This window comes from Neoarius graeffei, chromosome 12, assembly GCF_027579695.1.
Source record: "Neoarius graeffei isolate fNeoGra1 chromosome 12, fNeoGra1.pri, whole genome shotgun sequence".
Classification (NCBI taxonomy): domain Eukaryota; kingdom Metazoa; phylum Chordata; class Actinopteri; order Siluriformes; family Ariidae; genus Neoarius; species Neoarius graeffei.
The window spans coordinates 75,367,736-75,389,705 of NC_083580.1; the positions used below are offsets into that span (position 1 = coordinate 75,367,736).

General features: G+C 41.2%; 1 protein-coding gene across 1 annotated transcript in view; it reads left to right on the top strand.

Moving 5' to 3' along the window:
• The window catches only part of LOC132894817 (multidrug and toxin extrusion protein 1-like), a 50,953-nt gene that overhangs the window by 20,427 nt on the left and 8,556 nt on the right, over positions 1-21,970 (top strand). The window contains exons 6-14 of the mRNA XM_060934930.1: positions 1,424-1,572; positions 1,704-1,746; positions 1,860-1,904; positions 4,483-4,580; positions 4,854-4,951; positions 7,668-7,781; positions 7,863-7,930; positions 13,073-13,181; positions 13,749-13,824. Coding sequence (XP_060790913.1) covers positions 1,424-1,572; positions 1,704-1,746; positions 1,860-1,904; positions 4,483-4,580; positions 4,854-4,951; positions 7,668-7,781; positions 7,863-7,930; positions 13,073-13,181; positions 13,749-13,824 — 800 coding nt within the window. The remainder of the gene's footprint in view (positions 1-1,423; positions 1,573-1,703; positions 1,747-1,859; positions 1,905-4,482; positions 4,581-4,853; positions 4,952-7,667; positions 7,782-7,862; positions 7,931-13,072; positions 13,182-13,748; positions 13,825-21,970) is intronic.

A 21,970-nucleotide genomic window follows, 5' to 3' on the forward strand; every position in this document is an offset into this window, starting at 1 on the left:
AATAAAAGCTGCACAGCATTCACTTGCTCTTTCATACAAAAGCATGTAGTTAATCTGTCATCCATTTTTTTTGTTCTTGGCTTGTATAACATTTGGTCAACAGCCAGTGTTACTAAAGTCTGGGATAATATGTTAAATGTCATGGACAGATGTGAAGAAATTGTCGTCACAGTGGTCATGATGTACAGTAGTGTATACGCACAGTAAACAGGGTTGCCAAGTTGGTGAATTTTGCTCAGGGTAAAATAAGAAAGTGTGGCATGCTGGTGTAGCAGGTAACACTTCCATCTCATAGCGCCAGGGTCCCTGGTTTGATCCTGAGCTCAGTTGCTGTCTTGCTTCGTCATGTTATACATAGGTGTCAACACGAATGGGTACACACTCTCAGAAAATAAAGTATGTTATTGTATCTTTAGCGGTACAGCGGCTTGTCACTGGGACAGTTCCCTCTAAGGTACTTATATGTACTCTTTATATGAAGAGTTTGGTTCCAAAACGCGATAAACGCCAAATTTGAAAAACTGAAATTCCCGCCACCAAACCATCAGCAATTATCATATCTTACTCGTACCATATTCAGTTTTCACCAAAATGCGATATCTGCCATTGATTTACACACTGCATTACAGCCTTTCATTCCAAAACGCAACAAGCGCCATCACCAATTTTTCTCAAAACCAGACATATCCATTTGGCCAATACAAGGCCACCATTGGCGTGAAGTCTTCGAAGATGGCTGTGCCCATGAAATAGGAAATTACTTCATCACTTCTCGCATTTATTGGACAGTTTCACGCTGAATTATGAATAATTTTGATAAAATAATATAAAAAATAATCTATAAAATAAAATAATCTGTCATGAAAGAACATGGTTAAATGCACTTTAAATAGAAAGGGATATGTAGCATTTTGGGGGAAAATGCGATGGCGTGGATATGTAGCGACTTGACAAAAAAATAATTACTTGGTTCAGTTAAAAGCTGTTAATTAGTTCTGGATTTAATTTTTGAAGTTTATTATCATTAAGGAGTTAGTTAATACATTTTAAAACAGGATAAAGTGGTTTTCCTTGTATCACTTCCTGTAACCAGAAAAAGTGATTTTTCTTGAAACAATGGAATTGGATATATAGTGTTTTAGAACCAGACTCTTCATATACTACTTGGGAACATAAGTACCTTTTTGGCCCTAAAAAGGTACACAGTTACCTTGAGGTCCAGTAATGAGCCCTAGGGAATACATTATTGCAGACTGTACCTTGGGGGACAGAAATGAACTCCTACTGTACCCCTTTTTCTGACAGTGTAGACATTGGTCATCTTACCCGTAACATGTCGCTATTAAAAAGTTCAAGAACTGAACATCCTGATTAACTGAAAATCTTGGGGATGATAATTTAACTTTGTCACCTTTCTCTGCAGACGTTTGGGAGCAATAACCTGAAGCGTGTTGGAGTGATCCTGCAGAGGGGCATCCTCATCCTTCTGCTGGCCTGCTTCCCCTGCTGGGCCATCCTGATCAACACCGAGTCCATCCTGCTGGCTGTTCGACAAAGCCCCAGAGTAGCCAGGTATGTCCAGTCTGTTTGACCTGATGTTCATATGAACAATCAGTGAAACTCTAAGATTCTGTAACTTCACTTAAAAGACATGATGTGTAGTTTTCAAATGCGATGATACACCACTTTCTTTTTCTCTGCAGTCTCTCACAGCTGTATGTAAAGATATACATGCCTGCTCTGCCTGTGAGTTTTTCCCATCTGTGCACTTCCGTGTTTTTCCCATGAGGTTGAGCTTTGTTTTTTTTTTTAATGTTCTTAAATGTTATGTTCCTGATTTTTTTCCTTCTTTCATTCAGGCTGCTTTTATGTACCAGTTGCAATCAAAATATTTGCAGAATCAGGTAAAAAAAAAAAATTCTATTAAGATTTTGGTTCACACCAATCAGCCATAAAATTAAAACCACTGACAGGTGAAGAAGTGAATAACATTGATTATCTCATTACAATGGCACCTGTCATGGGGTGGGATATATTAGACAGTAAGAAAGAGAACAGTCAGTTCTTAAAGTTGATGTGTTGGAAACAGGAAAAATGGGTAAGCATAAGGAATGACTTTGACAAGGGCCAAACTGTGATAGTGAGATGACTAGGTCTGAGCATCTCCAAAATGGCACATCTTGTGGGGTGTTTATGGTATGCAGTGGTTAGTACCGAACAAAAGTGGTCCAAGGATCCAAAGGACAACCAGTGAACCGGCGATAGGGTCATGGGTGTCGAAGGCTCATTGATTTGCATGGGGCACGAAAGCTAGAACATGTGGTCCAATCCAGAAGAACAGAAGAGCGACTGTAGCACAAACTGCTGAAAAAGTTAATCTTGACACCTTTTTGTTTTAGCTCTTCTGTAGGATTGTTTCATATGTTCTAGCCTTCGTGCCTCATGTGAGTCAACGAGCCTTTGACACCATGACCCTGTCGCCGGTTCACCGGTTGTCCTTTGGATCCTTGGACCACTTTTGTTCAGTACTAACCACTGCATACCGGGAACACTCCACAAGATGTGCCATTTTGGAGATGCTCAGACCCAGTCATCTCACCATCACAATTTGACCTTTGTCAAAGTCGCTCCTTGCGCTTGCCCATTTTTCCTGCTTCCAACACATCAACTTCAAGAACTGACTTTTCTCTTTCTTGCTGCCTAATATATCCCACCCCGTGACAGGTGCCACTGTAATGAGATAATCAATGCTGTTCACTTCTTCACCTATCAGTGGTTTTAATTTTATGCATTGACTGGCCACTTTATTAGGAACCCCTGTACGTTCATACAGTTATCCAGTCAGCCAATCATGTAGCAGGAGCATAATGTGTAAAATCATGCAGACAACAGGGCAAGAGTTTCAGTCAATGTTTACATCACATATCAGAATGGGGGAAAAAATGTGATCTCATTGACTTTGTCCGTGACATGGGTGCTGTGCCAGATGGCCCGGTTTAAAGTATTTCAGAAACTGCAACCACACGATTCTGCATAAACTGTAGAGACTGTGCATGAAAATCAGGTGATCAGCTGTTTTTTTAAATTATTAAACCAGCCCGTTTGACACCAACAACCATGGCAAGTCATAGAGATCTCCCCCACCACCATTCTCTCTCTCTCTCTCTCTCTCTCTCTCAAATAGCCCCTGCTCTCACTCGGACTGCTTCTGTGCCCTCGCAAATCTTCTACTCAGAGACTTCTGGCCTCTCTTTCTCTGATTTTGGCGATACGACCCTATCAAAATTCACCAACTAATAGAACGTAAGGAGTGACCAAAGCAGTGCAAGTGTGAACAGAGCAAAATTACACACAAGCAGCTTTTGTTGAACAAGAACACAGCAAAGCAAATTTGCATGCGAGCAAGGAGCAAGGGCTGTTTGAGAGAGAACTGGGGGAGGCGGTAACATTGCAAAATCAGAACATGAAATGAATAAATGATGCTCTCAAATTGTAAGACCACACTCTTAATTAAAGCTAGGAATAAAATTTCCATATCTGATTGGATAATTGCAGGAATGAGCAAGAGGGCAGGTGTTCCTATTAAAGTGGGCTCAGAGAGGACTTCATTTTTATATCAGAATCAGTCCCCCCTGTCCCGTCCCCCCGCCCAAGTATGTTCTCACATACAAGAAATTTGCTGTGGTGTTTGGTGCATGAACAGTTAAGATAAAAAAAAGTAAAGAGACAAAAGTAGAAATATAAATAGAATAACAATATGATGAAATCTAAAATATACAGTTAAAGAAGAAATGAACATATTTAAAAGAGTATGTGCAATGGATTTCAATGACCAAGCTGGACAGAATATGCAATAAAAAGTCACAAGATTTGAGATTGGAGAAAATATATCAGATGATATTCTATCCACATTCCCTGGATATGAGCAATCCTGCGCTCTGACTGGCTACTGTACTATTAGGAGGCTATCAGCTTATATACCGTGAGTAGAGAAAAACAAAATGGCAGAGCGTGTTGCTGAACCAACCGAGGACGAAATAAAAACTGTACTTGAAAACAAACCCCCCAAAATACAAAAAAAAGGCAACAAAATATGAAATTAAAGTATTTAATGGTAATAACATATCTTTTTAAAAAAATAAAAATTCAAGAAGAATTATCGCATTTTTCACAAATTGCTCCTGTCGTTTCATTGGCTTGTTTACGTTCAAAGTAGAAGTTATTTTGTCGGACGTTTTATATAAAGTTTTTGTTTATCGAATTTGCAAAAAATAAAGATAAAAATGGTCCATTTCTCAAAATCCAGTGAATGTGACTAGAATAAAAAAGCTATTCCACTTAATCTCGTCATACATGAGTTGATAAATGACTCGGTGCAACGTGCCTCGTCGGCTCTCAGCTCATGTACGACTCGATTTTGTGGAATAACTGTTAAATACTCTTTGTTCTTGGGATGATAATAATAAAGACGTTCTCTTTTAGGGTATAATATGGCCTCAGGTGATCACAGGGGCTGCTGGGAACATCCTGAACGCTTTAATAAACTACATCTTTCTTCATTTGCTTCATCTGGGCGTAGCGTAAGTCATTTTCCTGATCTTATTTCCATGTTTGGTTTTATTAAAAAAAGTCATAATGCATCCTAATAACTATGGTATTCTATTGTAGATGGCATATTTGAAACATATGCTATATTTATTTTGTTATGGAAGTAACAAATATATATATATATATATATATATATATATATATATATATATATATATATATATATATATAAAACAGTACAAAGTATATTTATAATAATTTTTGATATTATACTTTCTGTGATGTTATCATCACTTTGTGTACAGTGGTTCTGCGATGGCAAACTGCATTTCTCAGTACTCCTTGGCCGTGTTTCTTTATGTCTACATTTGTTGGAAAGGTCTGCACAAGGCCACGTGGGACGGTGAGTCAGGAAAATCGTACGCCCTTCTCTTCTTGGACATAGCTGCAAATTATAAATCACAATGTGGAGGCCATCTTTAAAGACCTTGCACCAGTGTGTTAGACTGGCTTCAACCACTTTACTAGGTTTAGTAGTTTGATCATGTTTTGCTTAAGATCACTCTCTAACACCATGCTGCAATACTTTATATACAGTGCCTTGCAAAAGTATTCACACCCCTTGAACTTTTTCACATTTTTCCACCTTACAACCACGAACTTAAAAGTTTTTTATTGAGATTTTATGTGATAGACCAACACAGAGTAGCACATAATTGTGAAGTGAAATGAAAATGATAAATGGTCTTCAAAATTTTAAACAAATAAAAATCTGAAAAATGTGATGTGCATTAGTATTCAGCCCCCCTGCGTCAATACTTTGTAGAGCCACCTTTTGCTGCAATTACAGCTGCAAGTCTTTTGTGGTATGTCTCTACCAGCTTTGCACATCTAGACACTGAAATTTTTGCCCATTCTTCTTTGCAAAATAGCTCAAGCTCAGCCAGATTGGATGGAAAGCGTCTGTGAACAGCAATTTTCAAGTCTTGCCACAGATGCTCAATGGGATTTTAGTCTGGACTTTGACTGGGTCATTCTAACACATAAATATTCTTTGATCTAAACCATTCCATTGTAGCTCTGGCTGTATGTTTAGGGTCATTGTCTTGCTGGAAGGTGAATCTCCTTCCCAGTCTCAAGTCTTTTGCAGCCTCCAACAGGTTTTCTTCCAGGATTGCCCTGTATTTAGCTCCATCCACCTTCCCATCAACTCTGACCAGCTTCCCTGTCCCTGCTGAAGAAAAACATCCCCATAGCATGATGCTGCCACCACCATGTTTCACAGTGGGGATGGTGTGTGCAGGGTGATGAGCAGTGTTAGTTTTCCGCCACACATAGCGCTTTGCATTTAGGCCAAAAAGTTCAACTTTGGTCTCATCTGACCAAAGCACCTTCTTCCACATGTTTGCTGTGTCCCCTACATGGCTTCTTATGCCTGTCTTTCAACAATGGCTTCCTTCTTGCCACTCTTCCAAAAAGGCCAGATTTGTGGAGTGTACGACTTATAGTTGTCCTGTGCACAGATTCTCCCACCTGAGCTGTGGATTTCTGCAGCTCCTCCAGAGTGATCATGGGCCTCTTGGCTGCTTCTCTGACCAGTGCTCTCCTTGCTCGCTCTGTCAGTTTAGGTGGACGGCCATGTCTTGGTAGGTTTGCAGTTGTGCCATACTTTTTCCATTTTTGAATGATGGATTGAACAGTGCTTTTTGAGATGTTCAGAGCTTGGGATATTTTTTTATAACCTAACCCTGCTTTAAACTTCTCCAGAACTTTATCCCTGACCTGTCTGGTGAGTTCTGTGGTCTTCATGATGCTGTTTGTTCTTCAGTGTTCTCTAACAAACCACTGAGGCCTTCACAGAACAAGTGTATTTATGCTGAGAGTAAATTACACACAGTAGGACTCTATTAACTAATTAGATGACTTCTGAAGGCAATTGATTGCACTGGATTGTATTTAGAGGTATCAGAGTACAGGGGGCTGAATACTAATGCACACCACATTTTTCAGATTTTTATTTGTTTAAAATTTTGAAGACCATTTATCATTTTCGTCTCACTTCACAATTATGTGCTACTCTGTGTTGGTCTATCACATAAAATCTCAATAAAAAACTTTTAAGTTCGTGGTTGTAAGGTGGAAAAATGTGAAAAAGTTCAAGGGGTATGAATATTTTTTCAAGACACTGCAAATCCGTAATGATACGCTCTTCTGGCAGACAGTTAGACATGTCCAGTTTTAAGATTTACCTCAGGTTGATCCATTTTGTAACTTTTTAACACAATATAGAGAAGAGTTCATTTGGCTTGTGCAAGACTTATCATGACTAAGATATAATGGCATTATTTAAGCCTCACCTGGTTAGGCAATATTTCTATGACTTGTATGTTGCTTTGAAGTAATGAATGAAACAATTCCAGTGTCTGACAGTAACCTAAAGCTCATTATACCCCCGCTCCGAAAGATACTGTTTTTTTTTTTTTACCTCTGTCCATCCGTATCTCTGTACGTCTGAAACACACTTTTTCTAAGCAATTACAAACCATAGTCACTTGGTTCTTGGTACCAAACTTCAGCTTGGGGTTCTATACCGTGTATACCATTTTCAGGTCTGTCGCACATCAACTTCCTGTTTACCAGCTGAATGTTTTTACGAAACATATAGCGTGGATTTACAAAATTTTCGTAACATTTTTCTCAGCAACTACAAATCACAACTGCTTGATATTTGGAACCAAGCTTCAGCTTGGGGTTCTATACCATGTCTACCGTTTTCAGGTCTGTCCCACATCAACTTCCTGTTTACCAACTGAATGTATTTATGAAACATGTACCGTGGATTTTGATGCTATTTCAAGAAGCAAAATGCGATTTCAAAATGACAGTTTACCAGGATGCTATTTGAAATCCCTGGGGAGAGACACTGCTCTTCATTTACTTGTTTCAGGGTTCATTAATTGTTGAAGTCAACATTCATAATAAGTGTCCTATTCCTTTGATTGCTTGCATTCTGATATAAGCGGGAGCAGGGGATATGTAAGTGAGCAGTTGATCTTGCTTCCTTCTCAAGTCCTGCCTCTCTTTTAAACTTTCTTCCTCGCACACTGTCGTTCTACCAGGCTGGTCTTGTGACTGCCTGCAGGAGTGGGGTCCTTTCTTTCGCTTGGCCTTACCTAGCATGCTAATGCAGTGTGTGGAGTGGTGGACTTGTGAGATTGGAGGATTCCTGGCAGGTCTGAAAGCATTGTCTTTCTTTTCGCCTCAATCAAATCCCTGTAATCTGCTTTCGAGTCATTTGATGCCTTCCATTACAGGTCTGATCAGCGAAGCTGAGTTAGGGGCCCAGTCTGTTTTGCATGAGCTGGCCACTGTTGTGTACATGGTAAGAAACTTGAGGCTAAAGAGCAAGCGACTTTGAAAAGCTTGCTTATAGATGATATACTAATCTATACTTCATCTATGCATACTCTATAAAATTAAACTGAGGATTATTTGCGTTAATTATGATCTTGCACCTCTCTGTGATCGAGTTGGACTGTACTTCCTGTGCGAACTATCCACCAGTCAAAGGGTTAAATATTACATAGAGCATGTTTTGTAAAAACACAAAAATAGAAATATAATACAGTACTTTTTTTTCTTTGACATTACACAAAGGTGCAGCGTTATTGTTTTTCCTTCACCACCCATGAAATCATTTTTCTGTTTAGTTAAGCAATGTTACGACAAATAAGACGATCCTGTTACTTAAGAAAAACAAAGTTTGACACACTGATGTGTACAGCATCCACTCTATTTCATGATTTAAGATTAGTCAAGATTTTCTCGTGGAAAAGAATTCATTAAATAAAAAAGAGAGCCTATTTAATTTACAACACTAAAGCATCCAGTTTTGTTGTATGGAAATAATGACTGTATATTTGTATATTATTTATTATATATAATTTATAGTAGTCATAACGACTTCCCAACTGGCAATAATTAGGGTTTTAACAATCAAATGATTTTGGAATGATGTCAGTTTAAAAGGCAATGACTGAAATGAATCGTTATATAATTGTTAATCGATTTTACCCATAACTCAAATACTTTAAATAATCTACTTTAAATGAAATAGTATTGCATCACATCGTATCCTACTATACTGTGTCTTTATCATATTGTATTGTTTCATATTTTATCGTATATAGAGGATATTACACGGTTGCGTGAAGATATGAAGTTTATCTTCGAGTGGTGAATGAGTGATATATTTTTCAATACAAGAAGATAAACTTCATATCTTCACACCACCGGGTAATGTTCTTTATATTACATGGACACATCCACAAAAGAATATACGCAAGTTGATCAAAAAAAATTTTCATTTTGAACCAGTTCGCCATTTTGACAACGCACGTTCAGTCAGTGGGAAAACACTGGGAGTGACGTCATCAGAGTGAAACATCAGGAATTATTATCCATACAGGACACAGGGTTGATAGTGGAAAAAATTCCTGAGCCTGAACTTTTTTCCTTGCCCCAGAGGTGAATAGGGGTGGGGGTCCTATATGCGCGACACACTTTAAACACTTAACTTGTTGGCCCAGGTATATAAACAGCCTGTGTATAATCCTTATCCATCATTATTGCCAAGTGGCTCTTTTTAGATATTTTCATATGGTATGCATTATGACCCCAGTACTATTCAAGAAAACATGTACCATTTTCGTTTCAATGTGTTCAGCGTTTAGATTGACATTAGTCCATCTTAGCACAATCTCTGGAGGTAAATGCTATACAGATTCTACAGCAATACCAAGATAGGTCAGTAAGTGGCTATAATACTACATCAAAGGGAATTATACACTAGGAATTGATTGGTAGCCATTAACTAAAGGACATGAAAAGGACAGATGTTCATTTTTCTTTAACAAATTTAATTGCAAAATATGCACCACTGAACTGAAAAGTCACAATAATAAATATGATGTACAACACAGTATGGGATGAACAAAAACATTTCACCCACCCTTTACTGCTTCTTTTCTGAACATAGTTTTTTGTCCAAAATATGCAAATGGTACAAAATATGCAGCATTGAACTGAGAACCATAATAAATAAATACACTGTAAAAGAAAGTATAGGACTTACAAAAAACATTTCACCCACCCTTTACTGCTTCTTTTCTGAACATATTTTTGTCCAAAATAGGCAAATGGTGCAAAATATGCAAAATATGCAGCATTGAACTGAAAACCATAATAAATAAATATACTGTAAAAGACAGTATGGGATTAACAAAAACATTTCACCCACCCTTTACTGCTTCTTTTCTGAACATATTTTTGTCCAAAATAAGAACATGGTGCAAAATATGCAGCATTGAACTGAAAAACCACAATAAATAAATATACTGTAAACCAAAAAATTCTCCCACCCTTTACTTCTTCTTTTTTGTTGAACATTGTTTTTGGTCCTCAGGCAGCACTTTTTTTCCACTACTTCCATACATCGGTTTCCTTGCACACACAGTGCAGTAGCATGCTCCTGGTTGCCGGAGCTTTTGACACCAGCTTCCATAGGGCTTTCCGTCAATACCCACATCCTCAATCCAAGCCCAGCGCCATTTATTCTTTATGCCTTTATCGATATCTTTAATATCTTCCCCTGGCTTCATAAACATAGCCATTACTTACGGTTTGCGTTTGCTAGCATGGGAAACAAATTAGCACAGCATGGGAACTCAAAACACATTCGCACGCGGACCGATAACTTGACTTGTATCCACTGTCTATGCTTGTATCACTCTATTTGGCAAAGACACAAGGCCCGCCCCTACCCTACTTCTGATTGGCTTATCGGCTAGGAGTCGTTGGGCGTTAAAGCTGCTCTCTGGCCTGCGAATTCCCTTTACTGTCTATCTGCGCATCTCAGAATGACACAGGACAATGGGCGAACTAGATTTTTTTTTTTTTTTTCCCCAGCCACGGTACGCCGGAAATCCGGCGCAGCGCCGGAACGCTATCACCCCTGAGGACACTTTTTCGATGGAATAAAAGCATGTGTTCTATTCCCTTCTAGCAGGTTTCATTCATTTGGTTCGATAGCATGCAGTATTGTTAGCATATCACTTATCCTACGTGTATTACGTCACTCTACCCAGTGGAGAATGAGTGTTGAATATGGTTTACGATATTGCATGGTTGTCAAGACAACATGATGTCACATGTAGGAGACATAAAACTTCCACGCTAGCAAGCGACTGGGACAATTTGTAAACAAACATGGCCGCCAGGTTTGCTTTGTTAAATACGGAAGATTTTAAGAGAATTTTGAAAGAGAAAGAGAAAGTGGTATGTTATTTAAATGTGTCACTCAGATCCGTGATGTACAGTGGTGCTTGAAAGTTTGTGAACTCTTTAGAATTTTCTATATTTCTGCATAAATATGACCTAACACATCAGATTTTCACACAAGTCCTAAAAGTAGATAAAGAGAACCCAGTTAAACAAACGAGACAAAAATATTATACTTGGTCATTTATTTATTGAGGAAAATGATCCAATATTACATATCTGTGAGTGGCAAAAGTATGTGAACCTTTGCTTTCAGTATCTGGTGTGACCCCCTTGTGCAGCAATAACTGCAACTAAACGTTTCCGGTAACTGTTGATCAGTCCTGCACACCGGCTTGGAGGAATTTTAGCCCATTCCTCCATACAGAACAGCTTCAACTCTGGGATGTTGGTGGGTTTCCTCACATGAACTGCTCGCTTCAGGTCCTTCCACAACATTTTGATTGGATTAAGGTCAGGACTTTGACTTGGCCATTCCAAAACGTTAACGTTATTCTTCTTTAACCATTCTTTGGTAGAACGACTTGTGTGCTTAGGGTCATTGTCTTGCTGCATGAGCCACCTTCTCTTGAAATTCAGTTCATGGACAGATGTCCTGACATTTTCCTTTAGGATTCACTGGTATAATTCAGAATTCATTGTTCCATCAATGATGGCAAGCCGTCCTGGCCCAGATGCAGCAAAACAGGCCCAAACCATGATACTACCACCACCATGTTTCACAGATGGGATAAGGTTCTTATGCTGGAATGCAGTGTTTTCCTTTCTCCAAGCATAACACTTTTCATTTAAACCAAAAAGTTCTATTTTGGTCTCATCTGTCCACAAAACTGTTATGGGAGGTGAGATGTGGTGAGTAGGAACCAAGAGCAGAATACAGACCAGTAAATCCAATAATAAAAAAGATTGAATAGGAGTAAAAATAAACCAAAAATAATCCAGAAAAAAACTAGGGACAAAAAACGAGGCAGGCAAGGACAAAAAACGCTAGCATAAAAAATAGCAAAAAACTTCAGACAAAAACATAGCACAACAAACATGAGAAAAGACAAAAAAACATAGTGCAAAAACTGTGACAAGGAACAGGCAAAACAGAAAGCAAAAATCCAAGAAGCAGTAAGGGCACAGAGACAATGTGAAGAAACCAACGAGATGTTCTGGCATAGTCCCCTTCTGAGAACGGCCTTTTCATACACAGCAGAGCAAACCAGGATGTGAATGCCAGCAAGATGAAAGTCCCGTCCCGGATCCGGATTAGCGCTGAACTGGGAGATAATAAATCCCCGGAGTGGAAGTCTGGGGCAGAGCATGACAAAAACATTTTTCCAATAGCCTTCTGGCTCATCCACGTAATCTTTAGTAAGCTTCAGACAAGCAGCAATGTTCTTTTTGGAGAGCAGTGGCTTTCTCCTTGCAACCCTGCCATGCACACCATTGTTGTTCAGTGTTCTCCTGATGGTGGACTCATGAACATTAACATTAGCCAATTTGAGAGAGGCCTTCAGTTGCTCAGAAGTTACCCTGGGGTCCTTTGTGACCTCGCCAACTATTACACGCCTTGCTCTTGGAGTGATCTTTGTTGGTCAACCACTCCTGGGGAGGGTAAAAATGGTCTTGAATTTCCTCCATTTGTACACAATCTGTCTGACTGTGGATTGGTGGAGTCCAAACTCTTTAGAGATGGTTTTGTAACCTTTTCCAGCCTGATGAGCATCAACAATGCTTTTTCTGAGGTCCTCAGAAATCTCCTTTGTTTGTGCCATGATACACTTCCACAAACATGTGTTGTGAAGATCAGACTTTGATAGATCCCTGTTCTTTAAATAAAACAGGGGTCCCACTCACACCTGATTGTCATCCCATTGATTGAAAACACCTGACTCTAATTTCACCTTCAAATTAACTGCTAATCCTCGAGGTTCACATACTTTTGCCAATCACAGATATGTAACATTGGATCATTTTCCTCAATAAATAAATGACCAAGTATAATATTTTTGTCTTATTTGTTTAACTGGGTTCTCTTTATCTACTTTTAGGACTTGTGTGAAAATCTGATGATGTTTTAGGTCATATTTATGCAGAAATATAGAAAATTTTAAAGGGTGCACAAACTTTCAAGCGCCACTGTAATTTTCTATGCATGTCTCAGTTATTCTAACTCTTTCTTTTGATTCCTTGTTAGGTTCCTTTCGGCTTTGGCGTGGCAGCCACCGTGAGAGTTGGAAATGCTCTCGGAGCAGGAAACACACAACAAGCAAAACTTTCCTCCAGAGTCTCTCTGTTCTGTGGAAGTAAGTGGACACGGCAGGTACTCCATGAGTTAGCAGCTACGGATCTCTCTAAAGCAGGACGTAGGCTTTTACAGCCTTAATCCCTCACCGTTACTACTACTACTTCTCAATAAATCTGATGAGCCTACAGATCTAGTGTTTACAGAGAATTTTGAAAAAAAAAAATCAAACATTCAGCGAGCAGCACATCTACAGTGATTGAGAGAGGTCCGAGGAGAAAGGCTGGACTGATTTAAGCTGACATGAAGGATACAGTAACTAAAATCACCATTCTTTACCAGTATGATAAGAAGAAAAGCATCTCAGAACCAGAACACACAATGAGTTGAACCTTGATGTTCTCATTTTGTCAGTCAAGAACATGAATCTGAGGCGGAACCTGGGCAGTTGAAGTTTGGAAAAATGTCTCGTGGTCCAGTTTTGGTGCTCACTGTCCCCTCAAATGCCTCAGGTGTACAGGGGTTCCTAATAAAATGGCCAGTCCGTGTGATGTCATATCGTCACACAGCGGTTGCATGTCATGCATGTATGGACCCATGTCTCTTTTTTTGTTGGTTTGTTTTGTAGTCTCGGTCTCTCTTCTGCTTGCTGCTGTACTAACTGGAAGCAAGGACGTCATTGCTTACATCTTTACCACTGAACTGTAAGGAGACTGAAGTATCTGCTGCTCTGGGTTTTGTTTTGTTTTTTAAACAATGACCATGAGTACACACATTGTATTATTGGCTTTGACAAGCTTGTAGATGTTCATGCCTTTGTTTTCAAGTTGTCTGTCTGTCTGAGATTCCATAGCATGATATATTACACAGACATGAGTGTTTTAGTGGGAAATACACCACTCGTATTTTTCATACAAGCTCCATCCGGGACATGGAGAACCCAAACCATGACACAAATCTGTAGATGTCACTCATGAGGAAATCAACGATAAATTTTGTTTTGATAAATTTGGGTACCTTTTGTCTGTGAATGTGTCGATATAATAAAAAGAAAATCACGTTGGCTTGAAGATATGAAGTTTATCTTCTCATGTTGAAAAACTTGCATTTTTCAGACGAAATTCATCACGGATCTGAGTGACATATTTAACAGTTATTCCACGAAATCGAGTCGTACGTGAGCTGATAGCTGATGGCCGACGAGGCGCGTAGCACCAAGTCGGCTATAATCCATATTCAACGAGATTAAGTGGAATAACTGTTTTATTCTATCCACATTCACTGGATTTTGAGAAACGGAGCATTTTTATTTTTATGTTTTGCATATTTGATAAATAAAAACTTTATACAAACCATCCGACAAAATCATTTCTGCTTAGAATGTAAACAAACCGGTGAAATGACAGGAGCAATTTGTGAAAAATGCAATGATGATGATAATAATTCTTGAAAAATAAAAAAGATACGTTACTACCGTACTATCAAGTACTTTTATCCCATATTTTGTTGCCTTTTTTTATTTTTTGGGGTTCTGTTTTCGAGTAGAGTTTTTATTTCGTCCTTGGTTGGTTCAGCAACACACTCCGTCATTTTGTTTTTCTCTACCCACGGTATATGAGCTGATATCCTAGTAGTAGAGGAGCCAATCAGAGCGTGCAATTGCTTATATCCAGTGAATTTGGAGAGAATATTTCCCGATATTTCACTCCAATGATGTCACTCCCAGTGTTTTTCCACTGACTAGACATGCATTGTCAAAATGGCGAACCGGTTCAAAATTCTATTGATTAACTTACTTTTTTTTGTGGATGTGTCCATATAATATAAAGAACATGACATGGTGGTATGAAGATATGAAGTTTATCTTCTCATGTTGAAAAATATATCACTCGTGAGAGAGATATACATTCACCACTCAGAGAATAACTTCATATCTTCGCACAATATCCTTTGTATCTTAAGAACGAGTGGATCAACGTTTTTAGGCTTTAGATGGAATTATCATTGTGAATAACAGATCAACTGATTTTAGATTTAGGAGTTGATCCAAACATCGTCAAGGTCAAATACAGTGGCATGCAAAAGTTTGGGCACCTTTACTGAAAATGTCTGTGACTGTGAATAGTTAAGTAAGCAGAAGATGGGGGGGGGGGGGGGGGCGCACGTGGACACAGAACATGTAGGACGTGTGCTTCAGTGCTCTGAGGCTATGTGACCTATTTGTAACTTATTTCGGCGGAATATTCGACTGTACAGCTATTTCTATCGTATTATTAACAAGTTTAGAGATCATTCGACTGAGTTATGGCTACTTCACGACAGAAAGATTCGGGGAAATCCAAAAAGAGCCCTTCACAAGTCGGCGAGGCGGATGCTAGCTCGCTACAGGAGATGATGAATGCGATCAGGGACGACATATGTGGTAAAATCGACTCGCTGTCCACTGAACTGAGATCGGAGATTGCAACAGTAAGAACCGAACTGAGAAGTGCGATAACACCATTGCAACAAAAAGTGGACACACACGAGGGCACTATCAGGGAGTTGGAACATGCTGCTTCAGACCAGGGTGATCGCTTAAGCGAGTTGGAGAATGTCGTGCAAACTCTGAAAACGCAAGTGTCGCAGCTGACTGCTAAATGCGAGGATCTGGAGGGGCGTTCGAGAAGAAATAATGTTAGACTGGTTGGAATACCGGAGAATGTGGAGGGCCCAAACCCGACCGAATTTGTCTCTGGACTGTTGCAGGATATTTTCAAACTCGACCATAAACCTATCGTGGACAGAGCGCACCGCAGTTTACGCCAGAAGCCCAAGAAAGATGATCCTCCCAGACCGTTCATCATTCGCCTACACTACTATCAAGATCGGGACCGGATTCTACGCAGGGCCATAGAGCTTTCCCCAGTCGTCTACCAAGACAGGAGAGTGTTGCTTTTCCCTGACTACACAGCTGCTGTGGCCAACAAACACGGAGAGTTCAGGGAGGCAAAACGCCTGCTTCGTTCCATCAAGGAGGTGAAATTCAGGCTGGTGTTTCCAGCCCTGCTGAAAATAACGTTGCCTGATGGAACTTTGCACAAATTCGACGACCCCTCGGCCGCGGATGTTAGGGTTTTGCTGGGATTCGAACCTGGTTCGTTGGTGTGATAATCCAGCAAACCCCCACTAGGCCACCAGGGGGATGACTCAAATACAGAGGCGTGAGGCAGAAGTAGAAAAAGAATCAAAAGGTTTATTTAAACTATATACACTATATACAGGGCAAAACAAAAGACAAAAAAAAAAACAAAGAGTATAATCCAAAAGAAAAGCAAAGTGCAAAAATTCAAAAGCTAAGAAGATCAAAAAAACACAGTACAAAGGAAACTGGAGATAAACATAACAGCACAAAGACTCCGTGACAAGAGGACTGAACTCAGGGGTATAAATAGACAAACTAATTAAGGACACAGGTGAAGATAATTAGGCAATTAACACAAACACAAAACACAGGAACAGTGGCGGCCTCTAGAGGCCAAAATAAACACGACATGAAAAGGAAATAACAGCGGCCTCTAGAGGCCAAAACAGTCCTAGTCCTAACAGGACCCCCCCCTCTAGGAGCGTCTCCTGACGTTCCCAGGGCGATCCGGATGGGCCGAATGGAAGTCCCGACATAGTTCTTTATCAAGGACATCCCGAGTAGGAACCCAGCAGCGCTCCTCAGGACCATAGCCCTCCCAGTCCACCAGATATTGCAACCCGCCGCGGACCCGGCGGGAGTCAAGCAGGCGATTCACAGTGAACACAGTCTGCCCCTGGAAGATGCGGGGGGGTGGGGGGTTCCTAGGGGCAGGGGCATACGTAGACGTCAGTACGGGCCGTAACAGGGAAACATGGAAAGTGGGGTTGATCCTCAGAGTCCGGGGCAACTGGAGCCGGTAGGAGACAGGGTTCACCCTGCGCACCACCTTGAAGGGGCCAATGTAGCGAGGAGCAAGCTTGCGGTTCTCCACCCGCAGTGGAAGGTCCTTAGTGGACAGCCAAACACGCTGCCCAGGGCGGAAAGCGTGTGCAGGTCTTCTATGGCGGTTGGCCTGAGTCTGGTTGGTTCTGGAGGTCTGTATGAGGGTCTTCCTGACCTTGCTCCAGGTCTTGCGACACCGTCTCACATATTGGTTGACCGAGGGCACCCCCGCGTCCTCCTCCTGGTCCGGGAACAGAGGTGGCTGGAACCCGAATTGGCACTGGAATGGCGACAGCTTGGTGGCCGATGACTGCAGGGTGTTGTGGGCGTACTCCGCCCATGGCAGCCAGGTGCTCCACGATGTCGGGTTATCCATAGCCAGGCCTCGCAGGGTGGTTTCCAGGTCCTGGTTGAGCCTCTCCGTCTGACCATTGGACTGTGGGTGAAACCCAGAGGAGAGGCTGGCAGTGGCTCCGATGACCTTGCAGAACCCGTGCCACACTCGGGAGGAGAACTGGGGCCCTCGGTCTGAGACGATGTCCTGTGGAAGACCAAAGACTCGGAAGACATGATTAAACAAAAGTTTCGCAGTTTCAAGAGCAGAGGGGAGTTTGCACAGAGGTATGAAGCGGCAGGCCTTGGAGAATCTGTCAACTAAGACCAAAATGACCGTGTTACCTTGTGACTCAGGGAGACCCGTGATAAAGTCGACTGCCACGTGGGACCAGGGACGCCGGGGAATGGTCAGAGGATGCAGGAGACCCTGGGGACGCTGTCGTGGGTTCTTGGTTCTGGTGCAAACCTCACAGGACAGGACAAATGACCTTACTTCCTTCTCCATGTTAGGCCACCAGAAGCGTCTTTTCAGGAAGTCCAGGGTCCTCCGAGCTCCCGGGTGGGCGGTGAGAGGGGAAGAGTGACCCCACTGGAGAACCTTGGCCCGGGCTTGATGTGGGACGTACAAGAGGCCTGGTGGCCCCGTCCCAGGACCGGGGTCCTGGCGTTGGGCTCGTCGGACAGCCTCCTCAATACCCCAGCGGACAGGGGCCACAATCCGGGACACAGGGATAATAGGCCCGACTTCATTCTCCCTGTTAGTGGCAGAGAACAGTCTGGACAGTGCGTCAGGTTTGGTGTTCTTGGAGCCGGGGCGGTATGAGAGGGTGAAGTCAAACCGACTGAAAAACAGGGCCCACCTAGCCTGTCGAGGGTTCAGTCTCTTGGCTTGCTGGAGGTACTCCAGGTTCTTGTGGTCAGTCCAAACCAGGAATGGATGTTGTGCTCCCTCCAGCCAGTGCCTCCACTCCTCAAGGGCCAGTTTGACCGCTAGCAGTTCTCGATCCCCCACATCGTACCGGGACTCAGCAGGACTCAGGCGGTGGGAGAAGTAAGCGCAGGGGTGCAGCTTTCCTTCCGAACGTTGAGAGAGCACCGCGCCGACACCACTGTCCGAGGCGTCCACCTCCACGATGAATGGTTGGGAGGTGTCCGGGAGAACCAGAATGGGTGCCGTGACGGAGTCTTTCTGTTAGGGTTTTGCTGGGATTCGAACCTGGTTTGTTGGTGTGATAATCCAGCAAACCCCCACTAGGCCACCAGGGGGATGACTCAAATACAGAGGTGTGAGGCAGAAGTAGAAAAAGAATCAAAAGGTTTATTTAAACTATATACACTATATACAGGGCAAAACAAAAGACAAAAAAAAAAAACCAAAGAGTATAATCCAAAAGAAAAGCAAAGTGCAAAAATTCAAAAGCTAAGAAGATCAAAAAACACAGTACAAAGGAAACTGGAGATAAACATAACAGCACAAAGACTCCGTGACAAGAGGACTGAACTCAGGGGTATAAATAGACAAACTAATTAAGGACACAGGTGAAGATAATTAGGCAATTAACACAAACACAAAACACAGGAACAGTGGCGGCCTCTAGAGGCCAAAATAAACACGACATGAAAAGGAAATAACAGCGGCCTCTAGAGGCCAAAACAGTCCTAGTCCTAACAGCGGAGGAGTTTATCAAGTCCATTAAACCCCTTGGACTACCCGACACAGATAATACTGCTGATGGTGAGGAAATAACCGAGTGAACTATTTTCTTCTTCCAAAATATGTGACAGGTTAACTTATTTAAGTTATCTGATTTATGTCATAACTCAGTCTATATACTGAAATGCTGTTATGGTTCTTATTTGCCACTTGTTTGAATTACCCATTTAAGTGAAGTCACTGGCCTCTACGGCGCGTAGGCGGCCCTGGAATGAGCATGAGCAATTGTGCTACTTCAGTGTGTTCGTCGAGTTTAAGGGGGGGTAAGCGCGCGTCATGTTCAGTTGACGCTTTAGCAAGGGAGGGGTGTATTTTAACATTTTTTGTTTGTGTTTTCCTTTATTCTTTAATCTTGTGTGTTTTTGTTTTTCTTTATGCCTGCTTAAATATTTTTTCACTTGTGTTGACAACCTGCAGTAGCCTACTTTTCAATGCCTTATCAAACATGTCATATGCAACAGTTCAATAGGAATGAGCTTAATTTTGTCAGCTGGAATTGCAGGGGTCTAAATGCACCAATGAAACGTAACAAAGTTCTGGGTCATCTTCGTAAATTAGGGGCACATATAGTTTATTTACAAGAGACACATCTAAAAGTGGTGGACCATATTAGATTGAGAAAAAAATGGATAGGTCAAATATATCACTCAAAATTTCAGGCCAAGGTGAGGGGTACAGCTATTCTCATACACAAGTCAGTCCCTTTTATCTGTTCTAATGTTCTAGCAGATCCAAATGGGAGGTATGTTGTTGTCACTGGCAAAATACATAATACTCCACTTATCCGTGCAAATATTTATGGGCCTAACTGGGACGATCATAATTTTTTCAAAACTTTTTTCTCTAAGCTCACAGATGTTGCAACACATTCTCTCATTCTTGGAGGGGACTTTAACTGCTGGATCAACCCAGCCCTTGATAGATCCTCAACCAAAACACACTCTTCATCCAGATCTGCACAATTAATTAAATCCATTATGGAGGAACTTCACATATCTGATCCATGGCGCTTTCTGTATCCAAATAGTAAACAATATTCATTTTTCTCTCCTGTCCACCGGACATTTACACGTATTGACTACTTTTTAATACAAAATAATTTACTGCCCTCTGTCAAATCTGTAACCTACAATCCCATAGTAATATCAGACCATGCACCAATTTCTTTAACAATAGCCTTTCAGGGACTTAACTCTACTCGTCCTCCTTGGCGATTAAACACACGCTTGTTATCTAGTGAAAAATTTCTCCAGTTTATATCTGCACAGATTGAAATGTTTGTAGAAATTAATAAAACTCCTGATATCTCTGCTTCCACTCTTTGGGAGACATTGAAAGCATATCTCAGAGGGAATATTATTTCATATACTGCATTTGAGAGGAGATCAAGAGAGGACGAACTGTCTAAGCTGATAGCGAAAATTGGGGAAACTGACAGGCTATATGCAGCCAACCCTTCCCCTGATTTATATAAAGAACGCCTTACCTTACAAGCAAACTTTGACATTTGTTCTACACAGAGGGAGGAAGAAATGCTATTTAGGTCTAAATGTAAGTATTATGAACAGGGTGATAAGGCGGGACGGCTGCTTGCGCACCAACTCAAAAAAGAAGCATCTTCCCACCAAATACTCCAAATTAGGACCCCTACAGGGCCAACAACGGACCCAAAAGAAATTAATGATTGCTTTAAGGATTACTACAGCTTGCTATACACTCCAGAGCACACACCAGATTCTTCTGAATTTGATCTCTTTTTTGATTCCTTGGACATTCCAAAGGTGGATGAGGAGGCGGTTAGTAGTTTAGACCAACCTCTATCTGTGGAAGAACTTAAGATTGCAATGGCTTCAATGCAGGGCGGTAAATGTCCAGGGCCTGACGGCTACCCAGTAGAATTTTATAGAGCATTTTTTCCATTATTGGCCCCTTTGCTTGTCGATATGTACAATGAATCTTTTGAAAACCATACTCTCCCACCCACTCTCAATCATGCCACTATATTTTTGATTCTTAAAAAAAACAAAGACCCACTGGACTGTGCCTCATATCGGCCCATCAGCTTGTTGAATGTGGACCTAAAGCTACTTTCTAAACTGTTAGCACTTCGCTTAGACCCTATACTGCCGACCATCATATCCCCAGATCAGACAGGGTTCATTAGACATAGGCATTCATTTTACAATCTAAGGCGCCTTTATAATATTATTTATAGTCAACCCTCATCCACCACCACCGAAGCCCTGATTTCTCTTGATGCTCTGAAAGCATTCGACAGAGTGGGCTGGCCGTACCTGTTTCACACTTTGCAACAATTTGGTCTTGGACAAAAATTTACCACCTGGGTTCAGTTGTTATACTCTGCTCCAAAGGCCTCTGTCAGGACTAATAATAACTTCTCTGAATACTTCCGCCTACACCGTTCCACTCGACAAGGATGCCCTTTAAGCCCAATTTTGTTCGCTATAGCAATTGAACCTCTGGCTATCCTCCTTAGATCCAACCAAGATATTGTGGGCGTGTCTAGATCAGGTATAGAACACAAGGTGTCACTTTATGCTGACGATCTTCTGCTTTATGTGTCAAACACCTCCACATCCATACCTGCTGCACTTCAGTCCCTCACAGCATTTGGCTCTATATCAGGCTACAAATTAAATCTTAGTAAGAGTGAGTTTTTCCCTATAAATGCTGCAGCTCGAGCATATCCTACTCACACTTTTCCATTTAAGATAGCAAATCACAGATTTACTTATCTGGGAGTGCAGGTCACAGAAAAGTTTCAGGACTTGTTTAAGTTTAATTTTGCAAGTTTGCTATCCCGTGTACAAAATGACTTTGAAAGGTGGTC